This window comes from Lates calcarifer, linkage group LG19 (genome assembly GCF_001640805.2).
Source record: "Lates calcarifer isolate ASB-BC8 linkage group LG19, TLL_Latcal_v3, whole genome shotgun sequence".
In the NCBI taxonomy this organism is placed as follows: domain Eukaryota; kingdom Metazoa; phylum Chordata; class Actinopteri; family Centropomidae; genus Lates; species Lates calcarifer.
Genome location: NC_066851.1, coordinates 22,360,956 through 22,380,686, shown reverse-complemented (window position 1 = coordinate 22,380,686; position 19,731 = coordinate 22,360,956). Strand labels below are relative to the sequence as shown.

Genomic DNA, 19,731 nt, shown 5'->3' with positions numbered 1-19,731 from the left:
CGTTAGCCATGTAGCTAAACCGCAAAGCTGCTGTATCCAGTGAACTCACTGCAATTTACTGCAGTTTTTCCTTTAACTTTAACCATAATATTAATTTGGTCTCAGCCCATAAGGAACTGTTCAAATCACTAAGAGTTTAAAGCATATCTTCATGATTAGCGCAATAATATCGCTAATAGCAATTACTTTGGCCAGGATAATCCATGAAATTTTCATTTCATCCTAAGCCTAATTTTCTGTTCAATTATTTCAGCAGCAGTACATGTAAGGTGTCTTACAATCATAAAATTAGTTTAACGTTATTTCCTTGCTACACAGCAATAATTTAATTTAACAGTTGGTTAAAAGAAAATTAACTGGCAATTTTGATGATTGATTAATGGTTTTAAATATTTTTCAGGCAGATCCAGCTTCTCAAACATGAGGATTGATTCTTTAGTTTGTCATTTATAATATTAAACTGAATACCATTCAGGTTTTTGACAGCGGAACAAGTAAAAGAAGGAGTTTGAACAGGTTACATTGGGAAATATGATGAGCATTTTCACATTTTCAGTCAGTATAGACAAATGACAGAAGAACAGAATCAGCAGATAAAGGAATGACAAAAATAATCAGCACTTGCAAACCTAATTAAATTATTATTATTAAATTAAACTTGTGCACACAAATCGCATTAATGTTTCAGAGAGCATATTTTGATGATGAGGAAACACGTATCATCAGGTTTCCCTCGTCAACACTGCAGTTTCTTTTCCTTAGCTCACTCCTATTCTTAGACGGCTCATCACAGGAGATCATGGGTTCTCAAACTCAAACACTGGTCCTTGTGCTCGCCAGCATCAACACATTTGTCGAGGAAATGTGACCATTTTGTCACCGGCGGCACGTCAACACGACAAGAGGAAGAGTTGAACATGCAGCGTCACATCTCCCCACCTCTCACTAATAATAAAACACTCTGTGGCCACACGGTTTCCTCCCCCATCAGCATTCAGAGTGACCAGACAAGCAGATTTGTAACGGCCAAAAATGCTTTTTAGTCTTCCGCTGTCGGAAGCATAAAGAGATCTGAGGCGCTATTTATTATTGATCGGCTGTTAACTACACCTCACTCTCTTCCCTCGCATAAAAATATAAAAAGACATCGATAATTCACGAGGAAGGAGTCGTCACGAGCTTCCTAACTGACGGAAATGACCTGGAAGCAGCCATGATGAGAGCTGGTGGGATTCTCTAAATGCTGAGGAAAGGAGCTTTGATGCTTCCTTTCCTATCTCCTTTAGCTTAGGAAACACTGGACCAATCCTTAAAGCCATGCACGTCAACAGCATCAAGGAAAAGTAGCTGGGAAAGGACACGAGGACGTACTTTTTTGGGATAATTCGACCACAACCACAGCGTGCTGGTTATCTTACAGACCAACAGAGGCATGTCTCAGAAAAACAAGGCAGTAACCTCCTTTTTACTCGCAAAACATCAATCAATTATTAAAACTGTCCATTTCTTCCAACCGAACAGTTTCAGCAGCGCCATGTTCTTTATGAATAATATTTTATTTTTGTGACTGCGCCAGTAAAACAGTCATTTTGCCTAAAAAAAAAAAAAAAGAGATGACAACGATATTCAATTACTAATCATTTAAAAAAAATTACACAAGCAAAATTATTCTCTACCAACAAATGTTTTACAGATTTTACTTGCTTACAGGATAAATCATTAAAACTGTTATTTTCTGCTTAATGAATCATGTAGCTGAAACATTCTTAAATATCCTTGTTTATTTGTGTTTTTTGCTCATAACCCAACTTCTATTTGAATATTATATCAACTACTAAGTATAGATTATTTTTCTGTAAAACATTGTAATTTTTTTTGTTGATAAAATTACAAACATATTGGCAAATGTCAATATATTGCTTATATTGTTTGAAAAACAGACAAATAAATCCTATTTTTAATTAAATATTCACATTCTAAGGGTAAAACACATTTTTGTCATTTAACTGGAAGAATTAGTTTTAAAGATGAATTAAAGATAAATAATTTAAATACTCCATTATTAATTTTTTCTGTTGAACGAATCACTGAATTGAAAAATAGATGATTTTTCTCCCTCTGATGGATCATGAAGCTCAAACATCTCGTTGAGATAATAAATTACTGCTCAGTTGTTCTTATTTATCTCTGAGCTTTAATTTGTTCTCTCGGTGAGGGAGTGAAATTAACGACGTCGGTGAAGCGAGCTGAGGGCGTCTGAGCGACAGAAGACAAAAGTTTGATGACAGATTCGAACCCACGGTGCCTGGAACCCGCGGCTCCACCGGGACGCCCCGATGAAGCCTTCTGTCCCGGTGGCGAACAGATGGTGACGAGCAGCGGGTGATGTTTTCACAGTCGGGTGTGGTGCTGCTTCAACACACAGTCACACCGTTCTGTAAAAAACATGGAGGGACGCTTTGTTGTTTACGGTCGATCTCCTGTTTCACAGTGACCCTGCTGCACCTGGAACCAGGTCTGTGCTCGGGTCCCACCAGGTCCCACCGAGTGCCACCGAGTCCACTGTGGTGCAGATGTTTTAGTCAAAGAAAAGCTCATCATCCAAACATTTGCCAAAAACAAAAAAGAGCAAAAGCTACAGGCAGAAGTTCAGACTATGAACTGAGGGCTTTAAAAGCATTCTGGGAAATGTAGTACAATCATTACTTGAGGAGAAGATGGACCTGCATGCATGAACTGCATTCAGCACTGTAGCCCGATCAAACTGGAGTTTTGAGGGAAATATCAATATTGATATTGATATTAAGTGTTGGGACAAAAACATATGAATCAACTGATGTTTGTTTGAAATGTTTCTAATGGGGATTTGTCTGTTGATTAATTATGGCAAAGATATTTTAAGGTTGAAGAATAAACAAATTATCTGATGGTGACGTTATCTCTGAATTCTAGATAACATACTCACTCTACAGATATATTGATGATAAAGCTAATATAGACTGATATATTCATTTATTCAACACAAACCTGATGATACTATACTGTATGGCTGAACGGTTAATCTCAATATTATCAAAATTTGCAATATATTTACGTATTTTACATATAGTTACTCCAGTTTTTTTTTTTGGACTTTTGTTATAGATGGACAAAATTAATTAAGTCACAATTAAACTAACTAATTAAACACTTGTTCTGTAGAAACATCAAACATTTCTTAATTCTGTCTGTGAGGATTTGTTTGTTTTTTCTTTGTCGGCACAGAAACTTGAGAATTTTATGTTTTTGAAGGTGAGGTACAAAAAAAAAGGTTTTTATTTTGGGCTCCTCGCAGCCTAAGAAATTTATCAACACACTCAAAACAGATTAATTAATAAGAGCCCTAGCAGCCCTAATTAGATCTCTTCCATCAGAGATAATTTCGGATGCATCCTCCTGAAAACATCTTAAAAATAAAAATACTGCTGTGAAGATGAGCGTTACTTGAAGTCACATGATTCTAAAACAGAAGCTTAAACGCTGAAATCGTCAGAGGGACGTCAGCTGTGGGAGATACTGAGACAATAAATCTCATTTCATTCCTGTTCCAGAGACGAGTGAAGGGTTAATTATGAACTCGGGTCAGCGAGGCCTGGACGGAGGCGACTGACTTGGAAGCCACGTTAACGAACTGAGCCGGGACGAGCCAGGCTGCTGACGAGGAGGAGGAGGATGAAGAAGAGGAGGAGGAGGAGAAGAGGAGCTCTGGAGTGAGCCTGAGGTCTCCTCACTGTCATTACACTCTGCCTGTGATCCCGCTCTGCCCATCATTATACTGAAAATACTCTCCTGAGCTCGCAGAAAGTACAGAGGAATAAATCTCCAGTCGGTTTTCTGAGCGACAGCGGAAACCCCCGTCACTGCCGCTGAAGGAGACGAACCATCTTTCCTCGCTACTGGAGAGAAATTACAACGGAGCTGTAGGACAAATCTGCTCCGAGACGAGCACACGAGTATCTCTTTTCAAAAACTGTGTGACTTTGTTAAGTTTTGGCACAGTCTGTTCTGGCCTACATAGCAGAAACGAGCCCTCTGACACCTGGGTAGTGTGGAAAACAACACACAGACGGGGTGTATGGGAATACTTTGTCAGGTATGCTATGCAGTAAACAGAGGCACAGATGATTCACCACATAACACAGTCATTAGGGTCGAGGACGTAAACCTAACGGTGATCCAGTCATGCCACCGCGATGATGCACAGCTGTCCCTGATTACGCAACGCAAGTCTTGTGATCAATACACGGCACCTTCAGGCCCGAGTGGTGAAATCACACCTACAGTTTTGTGCTTGTGGCTCTCCCTCTCTCTCTCTCTCGCTGCGTTTTCCTGTTTAAGTTAACCACGGCCTCAATTACAAGTGATGTGAGGCCTGTAAACGAAAATCCTGTGGGCTCAACGTGAGATCATTTACCGCATTTTTTTTTTTTTTTGTTTCGTTTCATCCCACCAGGTTAGGAGAGGCTTTGAGGTGAGTCACAACAAATCGGATTACAGCCCCTGCAACATCAGCGAAGAGCGATGGATGTCTGTTCGTTCTTCTGCTGTAATTGACCCCTGGAGTTTATTTCAGTTTAGAGAGAAAACATCCAGGCTGCAGTTTAGCCTCAGTACATTTTGTTACACTCAGCTTTCTAAGCGAGAGGAAGAGAGAGAGAGGCTGCTTATTTCTTCCCTCTACAGCCTCAGACGTTATTGTTCTCATCTGGACAAACAAATCAACCTGAGGGAATAAACAGTATGGGTTCAAATTTACTGCTCCAATCATGCCGAGGTTAGGACACTTGAAAGGAAACCGGTTTGTCTCAGCCTTTTTGAAGTTATGAGGCCACAAATGAAGAGATGCCTACTGGTGATTAGGCTGCTGCAGGTGTTAGAGGAAAACTTCAGCACCAACTTTTTGAATTTTCTCCTGTCAGACAGATTTAGTACAGTAGTTCCTGACCTTGTTTTGCTTTTTCTGATGCTTTAGAGCAAAATGGTGTGGACTTTAAAACCCCCTAACCAGAGGTTTTATGTCTAGGAGTTGTAAGAAGTCAGCAACACGAAGCTAGGTGCTATTTCTTGGCTGGTGTGCCGGTTCAGAGTTGGTTCATCTTGCGAGGTCTCCTCTTCTCCAAAAACAGACCCAATAATTAAAACTGGAAAAGATGCTGAGTGAAGTCATTTCACGTCACAAATCTGTTTTTCTGGCGCTCTCCTGCAGACGGCTGTTAGCTGAGCTGCTGCTAACACTAACTCAGCTTGTTTTAAGTTTAGGATTCCTTCAGTGTTGGTGCCGCTCTTGAACCAGATCACAAACTTTCCAAAACAATTTTGTTTGTGTAATTTTTCTAGGGCTTGAAAAACAAAAAATATTCAGAGAAAGAAAACCCAAACTTAGTTTGTAATTGATTTGTCCTTCAACAGAAAATAACTTACAATTTTTTACTGCTTTATGCATTAGCATCTTATTAAGCTGATGCTAACTGGATGATAAAGTAGAATTAATATTTTTACTGTTGTCTTCACTGAAGCTTCTATGGCTCCTGCAGTCACAGCAGGGTGTGAGGGCCGTGCTTGTCTGATAATTTGCCTTTAAATAACAATTAAAATCAACAAATTGTGTCATTAAAGTGATTAGAAGAAACTAGATTCTTAAATAAACAATTAACATTTGTTTTGTGAAAACAAACAGATGTTTTCAATCCTCACAAACCTTCTCAAATCCCTTAATGCTGCCTATATTAATTCTTTCCTATCACTAAAGCAGTTATTATTAAACCACAAAATGAAGAAGTGCTCCTCACACACTTATCTTCCCGGTTTAATTAATCATTTTTATGACACACTGCAAAGTTCCTATGTTGAGAAACACTGCGATATCTGACGTCAAACTCTTAGTAACCGCTCTACAACCACTCCATGAAGAGAAAATCCTCTGCACAGGGAGCACAGGTTGTCCCGGACTCCAACCATCTGACAGACAGTGTTTACATTTAATCAAGACTTCCAAGTGCCACGCTCCCTCCCTGACCTGGACGACAACAAACCCTCAGCGGGGCCGAATCAGGACAGGGAGGGAGGACCGGAGCGGGAGCTCGGTGACAGATGTGAACGTCGACTCAGCTCCTCCAAAACTATTAAGAACAGAGGCTGAAAATAAACATTTAGGCTTCGGAGACGATATCCCCCCCGCTATCAGCCTCTCGCCAATTCCTTCGGTTACATAAGAGGTCAGGACACAGCAGCGGTGCCGGCTCTGATGCAGGTTGGCTGTTTCTTCAGCGGCAGAGACGAGCGTAGAGGAAAATAAACACAAGATCCAATCCCTTTAAAACGCTTCTGAACCTGAACACAACATCGACTCGACACTTTCAACCCAGGCCTTAAAATAGCACGAGTATAAATGTTTTTAATGGATAAGTTTGGCATTTTATATTCAACTTACTGCCTACAAATCTTCTGAAAAGAATAAATCCAACAGTGTGTCTCGCCTCTCTGTGGCTCTCAGATCCAAGTCCACTGGTTTCTACTGAAGACAAATTTATAGTTTCGTTTTTAAAGCTTGGTAATTTCCTAAAACAGCTGAGCACTGTAGTTTTAGTAAATGTTACTTAAATGGGAGCAACAAGGGCATTTGTTGGGACTGTTTTCAGTTAATTAATAGACATTTGATGCTCTACTAGTGTTAAGTTTCTAATAAGTTCACTGACGCATCTTTAATAGTTTTTAATGACCAGATAATGGTAAAGGAAATCCTGACATGGATCAGATTATGGGATGGAACAGGAATAGTTTGAACATTTATTTTGACCAATATGCTAATTCTCTTTCTTACCAAAAGTTAGATGTGAAAATCGATACCACGCTCACGTCTGCGTTCAATTTTGAGCTACGGCTGGTTAGCTTAGTTAGCTTAGCTTAGCTTAGCTTAGAGACTGAAAACGGGGGAAACAGCTAGCATGGCTCAGTCCAAAGGTAAAACTAAAACTAGATGTGTTTTCCACCACGATTGTTTGTTAACTCGTAGCATTAACCGATCTACTCACCAGTCCACCTTTACAGCCTCGTTGTGTTTCTACTCACGCTCTTTCAGACTATCGCTAACTTTCTAAGAAGAAAGGCTTTTGTAGAAGAGCTCAGAGCTAAATGACATGACAAGCTGGAACACAGACATGAGAGCAGTATTGATTTCCTCATCTATCTCTCTGCACGAAAGCGAGTAAGTCCATTTCTAAGAAAGCCGAACTATTCCTTTATCATGAGCGACCCTCGTAGATATAAAACCCCACAAGATTAAGAGCCAGGCTGAATTATTAAACATCACATCCCTGAAATAAGCCACAAATCTAATCCATGTCAGGATTTCCTTCAACTCTGAATCTCCAACTCACCAACCAAGAAAAGAAAAGGAAAAAACACTGAAAGCCAGCCTATAAATAGAAGCACGTGACAGGAATGGGAACATTTAACGTGTCAATCAGGAGAAAAGTACTAAAGAGTATTGAATGTCGTTTCTTTTTTCAAGTGCGTTCCAATTCCTTAAAATAAAACATCAAACGACGCCTAAATCCCTGGTGGAGGCAGGAAAAATAACCTGACAAATAAAATAAGAGTCTTTTTTTTTTCCTTGACTGTGACAAAGCAGTAACCTAAAAACAACAAGGACTGCCGACAAAAGCCTCACGCTTTGTGTTTCCGTGAACGGCGCTGTCATGACTCAGTGTTTTTCTGTCAGTGTAGTGTCACAGCCAACGCCAAAGGGCCCGGGCCTCTGAGATACAAAGGCCAGAATCAATGGAGCTTTGGAAAAACTGATGGAAAACCACTAGCCCGACCGCTGAGAGAGGGGACGGACGGGGGGGGAGAGGGGGAAGCTGGGCGGTGGCGGTGGTGGCGGGGGCCAGACGAACATCAACACCCAACATCATCACCGTCACCACCAGCAACAGCAGCAGCAGCCGGCGAGCACTGCTGCCCCGTCCACTCTTATCTGTCTGATGAACACAAAAAAAAAAAAACAAAAAGCCTCCGGAGCTGCAGCAGCCGAGTCGATATCGCTCTGACTTCCCCGAAATGACTTCCAGGCCGAGAGACGGAGCCAAAATGTACAGCGGCACAGATCAAAACAACCACACACACACACACACATCTCCCTTGCTAATGAGTGTACACATAAAAAGAGAAAAAGAACAGGGTTATGGGCAGCTCAGTCTCCCTCTCCAACTCCACTGACTTCAAACTGTAAAGTGAAACTGCTATTCACTGGGCAGCGAAAGCAGCACATTCATCTCTGCTCAGCCCCCTGTGAAATTTGCATTTTAAAAAGGCAAGAAAACCTGCTTCCTGATTTGGTTGATTTAACAAGGAAAACAAAACTGTCACTCCCAGTCGCATGACAACCGAGGTAGAAGAAGAGCGGGCTGGGGGAGGGTGGGAAAAAGAAAAGAAATCACATTTAGTTTCTCTTGGCGGTGAACAGATGTTCAGAGAAACTGCATTAATGACAGAGAAAATAAAAAAAACAACCACTTGCAGCTGAAAAACCTTCACAGGAACAAATCTAAACCTTAAACACCTTCTAAAAACACTTGAATTTCCACCTCTTTTCTCAACTTAACTCAACAGAAATGATTAAACCCAACACTAACACAAATAAATCTCCTTTTAAACAAACTCCACAGAACAAAATCTTCAAACCTAAGTGGGGCACTCAGTGTGGAGCTGAATCATCTCCTCCACTGCAAAAAAGCATCACACTGAAATAATAAAAGCTCTTAATTCACCCCGGGAAGCTATATGGAGAACACATGCTCCGTCCCAGCATGCCCTGCTTCCCATTTACACAATTAATACTCAATCTGTTGTGCTTCATGAATTAGTAAATGAATTCTGCCACAGCGTGAGAGTAAAACAGGAGAGAGAGAATAAGGGAGGGGAGGAAGGGGTAAATTACCTTCTGAAGGCTGTTTGGGTTCAGCTGTGTCTTGTCTATTATCTTAATTGCCACCTGTAGAGAAAGAGAGAAAAAAAAACATAATCGAAACCGAGCTAAATGGGACATAACAGCAGAGAAGTGTGAAAAAGAGGAAGTGGAATACAGCGATGAAATCAAATACAAAAGAGACAACAGCTCAGCAAAGGAAACTGACAACAAAGAGCCCAAAGCAGAACAGAAAATGTAAATTTTCACCGGATAAACCTCAATTTATTACTTTTAGAGATCAATAAAACAGTTTCAACATCCTCCTGGAGATAAAACATGGCAAAAAAGCAACCACAGAATAATTAACGACAGAATCGAGGAGGGAAAAGAGCACCGACGTTTCGTTAAATGTCGTGTGCTGTGTTCAGAAGATGCTTGCTCTTTCTGCTCATCAATTATGAACAAATCAAATGCTCAGCTCCCTGAAAACATCCATTACTGTCAACAAGGGTTAGAGCGAGGAGTCCTGGTGGTATACGAGTTTAAAATCTTTTTAATCTAAAATCCTTTGAAGGCAGTCGAAGCTCCACACACAACCTGTCATACAGAAACTCTGAAAATGGCCTAAAATTGGCAAAAATCTGAATTAAATCAGGAACTGTCTGATCACAGAATAAACAAACAAGATTACAAATCAGACACAGACACAGTTTGATCCGTACAAAAGACAAACTGAGGTTCAATATTCAACCCTCGGAGTTGGGATGAGCCTCGTCATGAAAACTATTTATCAGTCCAGGATGAAACTGCAGACATGAGCTGATCAGTTTCAGTGTTAGTGTGATGTGTTGAGGTTTTACTAAAAAAAACTAAAATCTGTTGAATTGTAGAGGATGGACGTGGTCAGATTCACAGGTAAAACTGGCTCAAAACATTTCAACATTTCTCAAATTCTTCTTAATCCTGGAGCTGAGGATGATATTCAGGCTTAAACAGCAAATTTCTAAAGGCTACATGTTCTCTAAGTGTTAATATTTCACTGTGTTAATCTCATGTTTTGACTTTATTTTTCTACTTTATTTCCATGTATTAATATTAGCCACTTTATTAGGCACACCCCCTACAATGTTTATCAAATAAAATAGATCCTGAAGGAAATTCTTTTGCCAGACATAGCTCCAAAAAACAGTGATAGATATAATACAATGAGAGAATAGAAACTACTATTAGTAAGTAGGAGACACTGAAACTAACACTGGCAGTGAATGAGCGTAACATAAAAGTTATACTGCACATGATAACGAATGGAATATATGACATTAACGTTATGTAAAAGTAATATTTCACATGATATCTGTACTATTGATATCAGCTGTCAAATCAATTATAGGTTTACTGTTGAGGTTATAACAGTGGACTTTGTTTGGTATTTTTTGGACGCCCTATTTTCTTACATAAGAGGAGTCAGAATATTAGGAACACCCCTGAATATACTGTAATTCACTCCAGTTAAACACCACCACCAACTGTGGAAGGAGGTTGTATGAATCATGAGCTAAAACTGCTGCATTTCTAATTTAAAAAGTGACATTGTTTTATCCCACAAATATTATTTTATTTATTTATTCCAAAGCCTAAGGAATATTGTTGACCATATTTCTACAGTAGTTGTGGTTTTGGTCGTTCAGAGCCGGTGTGTCCGTGCGTCTCACCTCTCTGCCCGTGAGGATGTGTCGGGCCAGTTTGACCTTGGCGAAGTTGCCCTTGCCGATGGTTTTAAGCAGCCGGTAGTTGCCGACGTGGGGCTGCTGCTGCTCCTCCGAGCTGCGCGACCGCACGCCGGTCCGGGCCGAGCGCGTGCTGATCTCCTGACGCCCATTGCTGTGAGACGTGTGCTGCGGAGAAGACGACATTACAGGTTTTAGACGACCGCTGATTGAATCGTACATACTGTGAAACATCTACGTGCAGCAGCGGTGACTCATGTTGACCCACTGTGACATACCCACTTAGGATATTTATAGTGCTGCATCCAGACAAGGAAAGTAAAGCGTTTTCTTCCACCAGACACAGATGGTCCAAGGCAGTTTCACTGTTTCAAAGCCTGGAGAGGGTGTTACATTAACTCCAAGCAGCTCTCTCCTTTTTAAATGTGACTTTTTGATCAGTCAAATTTAAAGTGATAAGTCAATTCTGCCTGATATTTGATGATTAATCGATTAAATGTCAGAAAATAGTGAAAAATGTCCATAAAATACCTGTTCTATGTAAATGAAATGTACAAATCCAAACTTTTCCTCCATATAAAGCCACAGAACGCACAAAATCCACACGTTTAAGATCCTGAATTGAGTCTCAATTCCTAAATTAATGCTCAAGTTGCTTAAATCATATTAAAGGGAAACAGTTTAGGAGAATTTCTGGATGTTTTCCCAGTTGATTTTTTTCACCGGATTCCACTGAAAAAGACTGAAGAAGTCACTGGCTTCCACATATTAATAAAAGGTTGCATTCACACACAAACAACTGACGACTAAATTGAAAAAATGTGACCAGGGTGAAGAACAGAAATCTGTGCTCACACAGAGGGCTGTTTTTACTCAGATACTTCTGCCTCGTGTCTTCCTCATTTTCTCGTCCTGTTTTAAACAATATCAAGTCAGACTGAGCGACACTAAAAGTGTTTCTCGCCCATTATTTTATGTCTTTTGCTGGATTTTCCTCTCTTCACTGCATGTTAAATTGTGTTCTAACGCATTAGTCACATGTGTACCACCAAATAAACTCATCAAAAACTACCCGATAAAACTGAACATTATGTGGCTGGCAGCTTCTGTTGGTGTCATATCCTGTGGTTGTCACGCAGACATTTTAAAAACAGGATGCAGAGCAGAGCATACAGAAACAAATTAAGGTTTAAAACAAGGTTACTGAGAGTTAAAGGGTCAATCCGTAACAGCAGCATCTGATTCAGGTGCTGTCATCAAACTACAGGCTCTGATTCACCCCAGGAAAATTATCAAACAGAGCTGGTAAACAACCCAGAGAGCTTCATGCACTCAGTGGAGTCAGTTTAAACGCTACTCACACTCATTAGATATCTGGTATTTGATCAGAGCTGCAGCGATTAGTTGATTAATCAGTGTTCAGAAAATTAACCTGGAACAATTCTGATAATCGATCATTTGTTTTTAAAGCAAAAAAAGCACAACTTCCACAAGTTCTAGATTCACTAATGTGAGCTGTTGCTGCTTTTCTTTGTCTTGCATGATAGTAAAGTGAATATCTTTGGGTTTTAGACTGTTGTTCGGGCAAAACAAGCGATTTCAAGACGTCGGTTTTGGCTTTAGGAAACTGTGAAAGGCACTAATTGAGAAAATAAACGGGAGATTAATGGATAACTGTTAGTTACAACCCTACATATCATCAACAGCTGAAGATTTCAGGTTGACTGTTTACATGAGATATGATTTAATAACGTCTGGTGTTTACAGACGCCGTGAACAGCTGTGCAACGTTCACAACAGTGATAAATCAGAGTCAGAATCATCTTTACTGCACAGTAAGTTTACACATACGAGGAATCAGTCTCAGTATACTGGTGCCAAAACAGTGATAAGAAACGTAAGAAAATAAAAAGTAAAAAGTACACTCTGTTTTACAAGGAACATAAATATAGATAAATTAATTGGATTACAAGTATTAGCTTTTGCCATTTTCTCTCTTTAGCACGTGTTCGATTCGCTCCCTGAAGAGGGAGATCTATCATATCCAATAATGTTCAGTCTGAACTAAAAACAAACTCTCCTCAGAGGATGAGTTCAGGTAGGAGGCCGCCATTTCTGAGAAGAAGAGGAATGCACATCTCCACATATTTACATATATTTACAGCCAGAAAATAATCAGATGAAATCACTTATAAATCAGTCAGTTTGGGTCTGTTTGCTCTGGTTGAGATGTTTTTATGGAGCATTTTTAAACCGATTATAATCAGAATATTCGGCTCCATGTCGTATGATAGTGGAGGTAGTCTTGTTGCAGACAAGCTGGCCTACCTCTGCTGTAAAAAAAAAAAAAAAAGGTGGAAAATCCTGTTTACAAGGAAGCTTTTTCACCTTTAGTAAACCTGAGTTGGATTTTAATGCAGCCAGTGGGACACTGTGTTTGACAGAATCAGTTGATGTGTCTGTCTTACGTTGTTTGAAGCAGTAAAAAGATGTAAATGCAACATATTCAGAGGTAAAACAGATCAACGAAACATAAAAGAGGACGGCAAACACACATAAACCCCAAAGCATCCTGGACTGCACTGACTATCGTACAATCAGAGATAAAACTGTTGACGTCCCAGCGTCATGATTTTGTGCTGCACAGATCTGACAGCACCACCAATGGAGGGATTGATTTCTTTTTGGGTGCTGCGTTCAAGAGCACCCCTACGACATTAAAAAAATCTGATGGATCGACTGTCCAAACCGATGCCTCATTAACAGTGGCACTGCCCTCTGCCCCGCCCGGCTCTACCCCCACCCTCCCATCCCCAACCGAACTGACCCCATTCACCCTGCCTGGAGACAATGAGAGGGGACAGTGATGCAGTGGGAAAATTAACTTAAAACCTATAATTGCGTATAAACCCACGTGAGAAGCAAACTCCACTTTATGTTTTCATACAGAGGATTACATTAACATCAGGAGGGAAGGTTGGACAAGGTCACAAAGAATTTAATTAACACTGCACGACATTAAAAAACCTCCATACGGATATTTTCAATATATCAGAGGAGGTAAAAAACGCCATAAAACAAATGAAGGTCACTTTAAATTCTCTACTAAGCAGCACAGACACACTTTAAGTCACTAAAGGAATATTTTAGGACTTCTACACTGATAGCAGAGGAGATAAAAATACCATCAACTGGGATAAGGTCACTGTTGAATACCAAAGACACGCCACAAAAAAAGACGCCTGTGGGAACATTAGCATGCAGTTTTTTTCACATCAAGGACACAGAAAACATCTAAAAACAAACTGAATTCAGCTTCCTGTAAGAAAAAGAAAATCCTGTTCCTCTCCAGGTTTGATTTGATCCTTTCCTTTCGCCCCCCTCCTGTTTTCAGCGGTTACTCACAAAGCTGCGGTGTCTCCTGGCTGCCTGGGAGCCCGTCATGTTTCAACAGGAAAACACTCTGCCCCGCGCTGACGATGCCCATAGAGATTCCCACAACACCAGATGATTTTTCCCAACTCAAGAGCCCCCCCAAATAACCAGAGAGAGACAGAGAGGGAGACAGCAGGAGGGGGAATGCACTGATCTGAGTCAAGCCTGATACCGGTGGACGCAACAAAACCGGATTCCAGATACTATCCTTTCAAAATAAAGGCTTATAGTCAGGAATAGAAGAGTCTTTTTCTAAGACTGTCTTGTTCTAACTTGGTGTGATGCTGAAAATGCCATCAAAAAACGTCAAAATGCACCTTTAACTTTCCATATTCCATGAATTAGGGCTGTAATGAACAATTACAGCTCTTTAGATGATCAATGAAATCATTCTAAGTCATTTTCCAAGTAACAATGTTGAAAATTCTCCTTGTCCTGCTTCTCCAGAGTTAGCAATAAGATAATAAAGTGAATATCTTTGGGGTTTTTGACTGTTGGTCAAACAAAACAACACATCTGCTGACTTTACATTGGATTTCAGGGAAATGGTGTTGCAATAAATTGTGATTTTACAATTTTCTGACATTTTATAGAAGAAAAGAATCAATTAGTTGTGAAAATCATCAGCAGATTAATTAATGAATGTACACAGTAGGAGAATATTCAATTCTGCCCAAAAACCATCAAACGTTTGGTGTTCCTGCTTGAAAAATGACGCCAATTATTAATTTACCATGAAAACTAATTTTCTTCCAATTGACTAATCAATTAATTGCCTTCTTCTTCTAATTTTACTGATTGTTATATTTTATGTTTTCATCATATGTATTCATCTGCAAATCTGTACGTTTGCAGCCACTGAAGTGGCCTAATTTTCCCCAACAGGGATCAATAAAATTTCCCCACATCTTATCACCCTCAGTGCTCTGTTTGTGCAGTTTAAGTCTTATCTCCAGCTGGTTCTCTGCTGCTACCGTAATGAGTCATGAGACTTTGATGGTATCACATGTAGACATTATGTGGCTGCAGTTAACACAGATGGGATATGAGGACAAAAGGGAATTTATGGCAAAGATACAGAAAAATGGAGACAACATGGGGTATGAACTTAGAAAAACTACTGAATCCAACAGACGCACACCACAAATAAAAAATGAAGGCTGCCCAATTTTAAGAGTATGGACTACACCAAAAAGAGACTTTGGAAAACAGCTTTAGAAATAGCAGATAAAACATTAAGGAAAGATACATTTGGTGGCTCACTCTCCATTTCTTATCATATGCTGGCTGGTGAGTGACAGATGAATTCTATGAATATAGCTGTGGCTTACATATCTTTGGATTTTTTGACTGTTTATTGGAAAAAACATTAACTTCTGAAGATGATATTTTGGAGTCTGGGAAACTGTGTTGAAATTATTTTCCTTTAGATTCTGTGACAATCAAAAATCAAAGTGATTCATTCAAGTTTAAAAAAAGACAGCATAAAGGTTGAAACTAATTATTTTGCCCATTATTTTCTCCATTCATTCATCCATCATTTGACCAATTGTGTGTGGTTGTTGAGCAAAGAAAGTATGTATTTTAAAGCAATCATCTCAGATTCTGGTTGCCAGTCATTCTGACTAAATTGTCATTGAATTGCAATTCATTGTTCATTTGAATCACAAAAAAAACGTGGACTGTGACTCAGAGATGTGGAATGAGGCCGGGAGTCCAGTAGAGTTGAAAATCTACTGCTACTTTTGAATTTGTGTGTTATTAAGTTAAAGAATATATCTAAAATAATGACAATAAGGAATATCTATTGATTCTGTCTATAAATAACATTAATTTTTGGGGGTTTAACTCATTAAAATGTTGCTGTAAATCCATGAAAACGAGTTTAATTTTGAAAATCCACACCGGAAGCTCTAATTGTTTAATTATAACACTCTTTCAGACAGAAGATTCTATTGGTCATGAGGGGGCGGGACTAATGAGCCCATATTTGGAAGCTGAGCGGTTGAAACGTTTGAGTGACAGCTGGGAGAGCCAATCGCCAGCCAGAACAGAAACTACTGTTGCCTGCCAGAACCAGCAGGCAAAGTACTGTAGTTTTGTTCGTGGTCGGGCCTAAATATCCCGACTACCTCCTAATTACCTGCAGTCACATTAAAACGCATCACTCGCCAAGAAAAACACGACTTAAGTGTAAATACATCCAAATATTAGCAGTTAAGAAAAACTGCAGGGCGTGTTTGACGTAGAGGATATTGCTTGTTTACGATTTACCAACAAAGTGTTACCCCCCAGTGTGAAACAATTAGCTATCAGCAAATGTGCCACAATTTCAGTGAACATCCACCTCCTTCTAGAGCTAATTTAATGATATTTTAAAGCATTAAAACAAAGCACAGCTAGCAAAACAACCCAATAAACAACCCTTTTATACTTACACTTTCCGTCACCTTCTCGTTGACCGTAGGCAAAGGAGTTTTTGTTGACATCTTTTAATCGTCCTTCTTCCCCCAGTCGCCGTCTGATGTCCAAAATCCACCGACACCCTCTCAGCCGAAAAACGAAATTATTGCTTTGCTTTGCAGCTCTCTCCGGGGAAACAGTCTCAGCATGGATCGTGACAATTTTCAAAACCAGACCGGACGTGATAGAGCCGAGCACCTGAACTGTTACAGACCGAGAAAAAAATGAGCACAATGATCTTAATGTTCAGTATTTACATGGCGTGTTCATGGCCTGTGTTCAAACGAAAAATCAGTGTCCGTTTGTCCGTTTAGGTTTGAGTCAGTGAAGCTAACTAAACTAACGTTAAGGCGCTGTCGGTCGCCACTTCCAAAAAATCGCCCCCAGGCTTTTTTTTCTCACAGAAATACCTCTGTCTAGAAACAAGCCATGGCGTCGAGTGGCACCGGTGGGTATTTCTTGGAGGGATTCAAAAGGTTTCGGTGGCTGAAATACTCGCCGTCGGCTCGGTTTCTTCCATCTCCGGCGGCCCAAAGTGAAGCTGGTCTGTCTGTTTTAGGTGGGACCAAAATGGCTACTCAGCGGCTGGGCTGGATTAGGCTGCCTTCACGGACCCCGCCCAGGCTCCGACACCAGAATTTTTCATGAGCCGTCGAACAATCCACACTCATTTTCTCAATTTCTTTTCTCTGTTAAAATCCATTAGTGGTTAAAATTAATAAGTCGTCTTAGCGGTAGATACACGACAACATAGAAGAACTCTGACTGTTTTACTTAAGAAATCAAGAGTAATTTTTAGCTACAAAGGGAGATAAAACGTCCTGCACATTATTTATTCTAATTTATTTATTCAAGAAAAGTTGATGCAATATTTATTGCCATTACTCTCATATTATTAATTTATTGAGTAGAAATGGATTAGAATAGATACATTCATTTATATATATATATTTTATATATATTAATTTGAATAAAATATCTCTAATCTTTATTTATTTTTATTAAAAACAACCTTTGAAAACTTAACTTACCATTAAGCAAAGAATAGCAGCAACTAATAACCTTCAGAAACAAATAAAGGCAAGGAAGTGTCAACAAAGTTATACAAAATCCAAATCTAGCAACACCTACTGTCAGATTTGTGAGATTCACAGTCGTGAAATGTGATTCGTGATATTTCCGACAGCACGTGAACGCAGCATCAGTGAGTCCAGCTGAACGGGTGGAGGAAGTGAGGAAACCGGCTGACCTCGGTCCCATTGGACAAGAAAGTACAGAGAGGACTGTCATCGTTCAGGAGGAAATGTCTCTGTGGGAATTTTTATTGGCTTCAAAGGAAAAACTTTTCTTTTTTTTCTGAGCAGGAACGAGTTCAAATATTAAAGGGAGGAAGACAATAACCCAGATTTTATTCTTTCAGTTACACTTTACATGAATAGACAGTTTCTAAATTGTGACTTTTTTTTATAGAGGCAGGTTTACATAACATGCTGGGTTTTATTTTTATATTCACACAATCCTGTGTAAAAGTGAATTAAAAACCACTTTTTCCCTTAAAATCTTCAAATTTCTCTGAATATTTTCATAGATTACTGTGTTCTTTTAGTTAATTATGACGAGAACAGACATGAAATTAAAGCTGCGAGCAGCGTTGAACGGGCCCTCGCACCCGGCGTCCGTCGGGGGAGCGGCGACCGCGGGACCCCGGCAACCGCGGGGTCAACGCAGGTCGCAGGGCACACGCTGGCGTAACAGTTCACACTTCCCAGATGTAAAAATTTTAAATAAAAGCTTTTATGCTAATTATTTTCTGTGATAATATTATTCAGAGCTCATCATCTGTGACAGATCATGGCTCTATTGACTGTAACCTCCCTGTGGCAGCTTCTCACAGACACAATCAACTCCTCTTCCCCTCCCCCCTCAGACACACACAGACACACACACACACAGACCCCCTTCCAAAAACCCATCAAAGAGTAATACAATGGCTCCATCTGTAGGATAAAGTAGAGAGTCGCAACAGGAAGTTACCCCAAAATCTGAGGTTTCAAACAGGAAGTTGGGTTTCCGAACTTTGACGGGCCAGAACCGGCACACGCTTCGACCCAAACTCACAATTTTCGGAGCCAGTCTTCCAAAAATCCTTAAGTCTGTCCTGACAACATTTGAAGTGAATCTGGTCACCCGTCTAGAAACTGGACATCACACTATAAAATATGTCATTTCCTGCTATAAATAGGTGGTGCTACAACAATTGTATGAATATTGACATATGGATGTGTGCAGATAGGTACCATTAACAATCCTGTAAAGTTTGATGCAGTTTGGACAAAGTATGGCCGAAATATAGCAAATTTAAAGCAACTTCCTGTTTTGTGGCGAGTGATCGAACTTTGAGGGGCCATAACTTCCACGCCCTTCAATGAAAAGTCCGAAACTTTTGCAATTTAACTTCGTCTATGTCTTAAGAACAAATTATCAAATTTTGAAGTCAATCGGATAATGCGTCTAGGACTAGTTCGCGTTCAAGCGACCCCTGGAAATGGCCAAAAACACACAATTTTTTCACCTTCCGGTCAAAATAAAAATACTTTCTGTTGGGTTTAGAATATGGCTCCAAGAGACTTTTTGGTGCGTCATGGGATGTTACATATGTGTGCAGATTTTCAGATTTTTAGGCGCAACGGGCTTGAGGGGCTGTTCCGTTAAAAATGTAGGTGGCGCTACCGAGGGCATTTTGCCACACCCATGCTCAAGACCCCTAAATTCTTAAATTTTTCGCCGTGCCTGACGCGTCTGCAAATTTTCAGGAGTTTTGACGCATTTTAAGGCCCTCAAAAAGGCGATCAAAGAGGCGGAAAAAGAAGAAAAAAAATAATAATAATAATAATTAAAGCTGCGAGCAGCGTTGAACGGGCCCTCGCACCCGGCGCCCGTCGGGGGAGCGGCGACCGCGGGACCCCGGCAACCGCGGGGTCAACGCAGGTCGCAGGGCACACGCTGGCGTAACAGTTCACACTTCCGAGATGTAAAAATTTAAAATAAAAGCTTTTATGCTAATTATTTTCTGTGATAATATTTTTCAGAGCTCATCATCTGTGACAGCTCTTGGCTCTCCTGACTGTAACCTCTCTGTGGCAGCTTCTCACAGACTCA

The 19,731-nt window shown here is 40.1% G+C and overlaps 1 protein-coding gene across 1 annotated transcript in view; it reads right to left on the bottom strand.

The window, feature by feature from the left end:
- mark3a (MAP/microtubule affinity-regulating kinase 3a) overlaps positions 1-17,161 on the bottom strand; it is a 50,459-nt gene extending 33,298 nt beyond the window's left edge. The window contains 3 exon segments of the mRNA XM_018675995.2: positions 8,978-9,031; positions 10,660-10,842; positions 16,548-17,161. Of these exon segments, the coding sequence (XP_018531511.1) occupies positions 8,978-9,031; positions 10,660-10,842; positions 16,548-16,598 (288 nt within the window). The 5' untranslated portion in view covers positions 16,599-17,161.
- Positions 17,162-19,731: the final 2,570 nt, after the last annotated feature.